The 3,177-nt window shown below is 40.8% G+C and overlaps 1 protein-coding gene across 1 annotated transcript in view; it reads left to right on the top strand.

The window, feature by feature from the left end:
- The window catches only part of LOC111473513, a 26,634-nt gene extending 23,757 nt beyond the window's left edge, over positions 1 to 2,877 (top strand). Inside the window, exons 3-5 of the mRNA XM_023119011.1 lie at positions 2,288 to 2,373; positions 2,417 to 2,621; positions 2,755 to 2,877. Of these exons, the coding sequence (XP_022974779.1) occupies positions 2,288 to 2,373; positions 2,417 to 2,621; positions 2,755 to 2,877 (414 nt within the window). The remainder of the gene's footprint in view (positions 1 to 2,287; positions 2,374 to 2,416; positions 2,622 to 2,754) is intronic.
- The last annotated feature ends 300 nt before the right edge of the window (positions 2,878 to 3,177 follow it).

The raw sequence follows: 3,177 nt of genomic DNA, 5'->3' as shown, positions 1-3,177 counted from the left end.
TTGTTTAATAGGTTATGATATGATGTAACGCCACTAAGAACTTGATGTGTGTTTTGGGTTAACGCCTTAGGGTGTTAAAAGGGAATATGCCCTCTATATGTTGATGCTAGATTCGAGTTATTGTGAGGAGGTCAAGAGGGGTCATGTTTTAGTTTACTGGCCTTAGGAAGACAAAAAGGTGATTCTGCAGAGTGCGTGACGTCCAACCTATAGAAATGTATATGAGACTTTTTAAGGCCCAGTACGAGATGATATACCTATGACCATGCCTCCCACGACAATAATTCTAGATGTCAAGCATGCCTCCATGGAGACCACGTAGTAGGCATAGACAGTATAGAGTTGTCTTGGTGCAAACCACATAGTAGACCCAAATAATATTCATTCTTACAAGTAAGGGCGGCCACGGTAGAAATTAAGCAACTCTCAAGCAAACCATTTTCACGAGTGAGTTTGGTTAAGTTGGTAGTCAAGAAATAAGATTCACTAACAGAGAGAGTGAAGCTATGGAGGCCATGGCCAAGGTTGGTTGGAGTCTTCATAAGATAAATTCAGGTTTATGGACTTTCATAAGTGAGATGTACGCTTTTATGAAACTAATGAGTCACGGGGTTTAGGATATTCCTACTAAAGATCACCTAATAGGATGACAAGTCGCTTTGGACCTTGGTGGAGAGGACCAAGTTCAAAAGCAGTACGTGGTTATCAGGACCATGAAATTGTGTTGTAACCTATCCTCTGGTCAGGGCATGCATTCTCACAAGGTGTAAGACGTTAAACTGTCGAGATAGTCTAGTGAACCCTAGGGGTGAGAATAGCAAGAAAAAAAAAATAAAGAGCTATGGCTAGGCCTTCGTTGTCTGAAGGAAGAAAGTCCAGATGGGCGATAGTAAGAACCAACATTTGTGTTAGGTTATCTGGATTACAAAGAGTAGAACTCCAGTTTCACCCATGAGTGTAATGCCAGACTTGTGAAGCATTGTCAAGTAGAGGTGGAACTTCCAAATACCGTGATTTTGAAAATTACCTGAAGGATAGTGACGTGGTGACTTGTAAACAAGTAAGACTAGCAGAGACATGATATGTCTTAGAGAAGACACTAGACGTAGCACCCTAGAAGTTCGAGGGAGGCTAGCTACCATACAAGAGTTTTCAGAGAGTTCCCTAAGATCTAGTACAAGAACTTGAAAGGTTCACGTGCTTGAAAAAGAGCCAGTGATGAGATATCACTATGAGAGAAAATGTGTCTAGCTCAATCATAAAAGATACGATAGGGGGTTAACCTAGGTGAACGTAGAGAACTTATGTAAGGATCTTTACTTCCAAAAGAATCCGTACTTGGCCTAGATGAGTATTAGTACTCAAGCGAGTTACGTAATAGAACGTCTCGCTAAGAAGAAAGTTGGGCAAATGAGATGACACTACGAGGCTATTTTGGAGTAGTAAAGATCGTCTTGATAAGGTAAGGATGTCACCAGACGTGAATTAGAGAGGAATACATACGTAAAGCAATCTTTAGAAGCCGCAATGAACATTATGAGTTCATAGTCATGTCTTTGGGTTTAATTAACGCTCTCGTAATATTCATGGAGTTGATAAACAAATGAGGAATTCTGGATTATGTTCATTAACAACATTCTGGAGTGTTCTAAGTCTGAAGTGGGGCACGAGGAACACTTGAAGAAAGTTTTAATTCTACTTAGAACTTACCTATTATATGCTAGATTCACTAAGTACGAATTATGACTGCAAGAGGTGGCCTTCCTTGGACACGTGGTATCCAGGCAGGGAATAACTGTGGACCCTGCTAAGACCAAAGCAAAGCATGAAGATTGCCTGCAAATGGTTTTGACTTTTTTGAGAATGCCTCTAGTGTATATCAACTTTTCTAAATGTGAATTCTGGCTATGAGAAGTAGCATTTTTATGACATGTGGTCTCAAGAGGGGAAATTTTTGTGGATCTAGCTAAGGTTGAAGCTGTCATGTGGTGGCCAAGGCCGAGAACTGTGATAGAGGTAAGAGGTTTTTTTGGCTTGATTGGCTACTACATGAGATTTGTCCTAGACTTTTTGAAAATTTCGGTCGCGAAGATTCATTTGACAACAAAAAAAAAAAAAAAAAAAAAAAAAAAGAAAAAAAAGAAAGAAAATTTTGTGTGGACTTCCAAGAGTTGAAAAAGAAGGTGACTGCACCAGTCTTCGTAGTGTATAGTGACGCCTCACCTAAGGGCTTGAGTTGTGTGCTTATGTAGAATGAGTAATTAATTGCGTTCGTTTCTCTAGACAGTTGAAGGAATATGAGTGGAATTATCCTACCGATGTCTTGGAGCTAGGTGTCATGGTGTTCGCAGAGAAGTCATGGTGGCATTATCGGTATGGTGAGACTAAGATGAGATCCTATATCATCCTGGCAAAGGAGGTGGCTTGAGCTAGTGAAAGACTACGATGTTGAGATCCTATATCATCCTGGCAAGGCTAATGTGGTAGTTGATATCTTGAGTAGAAAGACAGCCCACATCTCTGCATTGTTCACTCAACAGGGCCAGCTTCAAGAGGAGATCCTAAGAGCTGAGATTGATTTAATAGTTCAGAATATCACTGCACAACTAGCTCAGTTGACAGTACCGTCCACACTTCATAAATGCATCATTGATACAAAGTCTATAGATGCCCATCCACAAAGTTTGTGACACCCAAGAGGCTAAGATAGCTCAGGGGTTCTTAATTTCATATGAATGCGGGCTTTTGTGGCAGGCATACTTGTATGTACCTAGGAATAAGGAAATCCTTAAGGAGGTTATGCCTGATGCACATGGCACGTCCTACACATTTTACCCTGGTAGTACAAAAATGTATCAGGACCTGAAGAACAGTTAATGGTGGCTAGGAATGAAAAAAAGACGTCACATACTTTGTGTGACATTGTCCCCAAGCCCCAAGACAACGCCCTGCAGGGATGCTGCAACCCTTAAACATACCCAGTGGAAATGAGAGGAAGTGAATATGAATTTCATATTCGATCTACCTTAGACTCGACGTGGTTTTGATGTGATCTGAGTCATTGTTGAAAGACACAAAAAAAATAGCTCACTTCATCCCGATTAAGAGCACTTTTCGAGTGGATCAATTGGCTTAGTGAATGTCTAACGTCTGAGTGGGTGAAAGCCCCAAGACAAC

The sequence above is a fragment of the Cucurbita maxima genome, unplaced genomic scaffold (assembly GCF_002738345.1).
Source record: "Cucurbita maxima cultivar Rimu unplaced genomic scaffold, Cmax_1.0 Cma_Scf00125, whole genome shotgun sequence".
Lineage (NCBI taxonomy): Eukaryota > Viridiplantae > Streptophyta > Magnoliopsida > Cucurbitales > Cucurbitaceae > Cucurbita > Cucurbita maxima.
The sequence above is the reverse complement of the archived record's forward strand: the minus strand, read 5'-3'. Positions and strand labels throughout refer to the sequence as shown.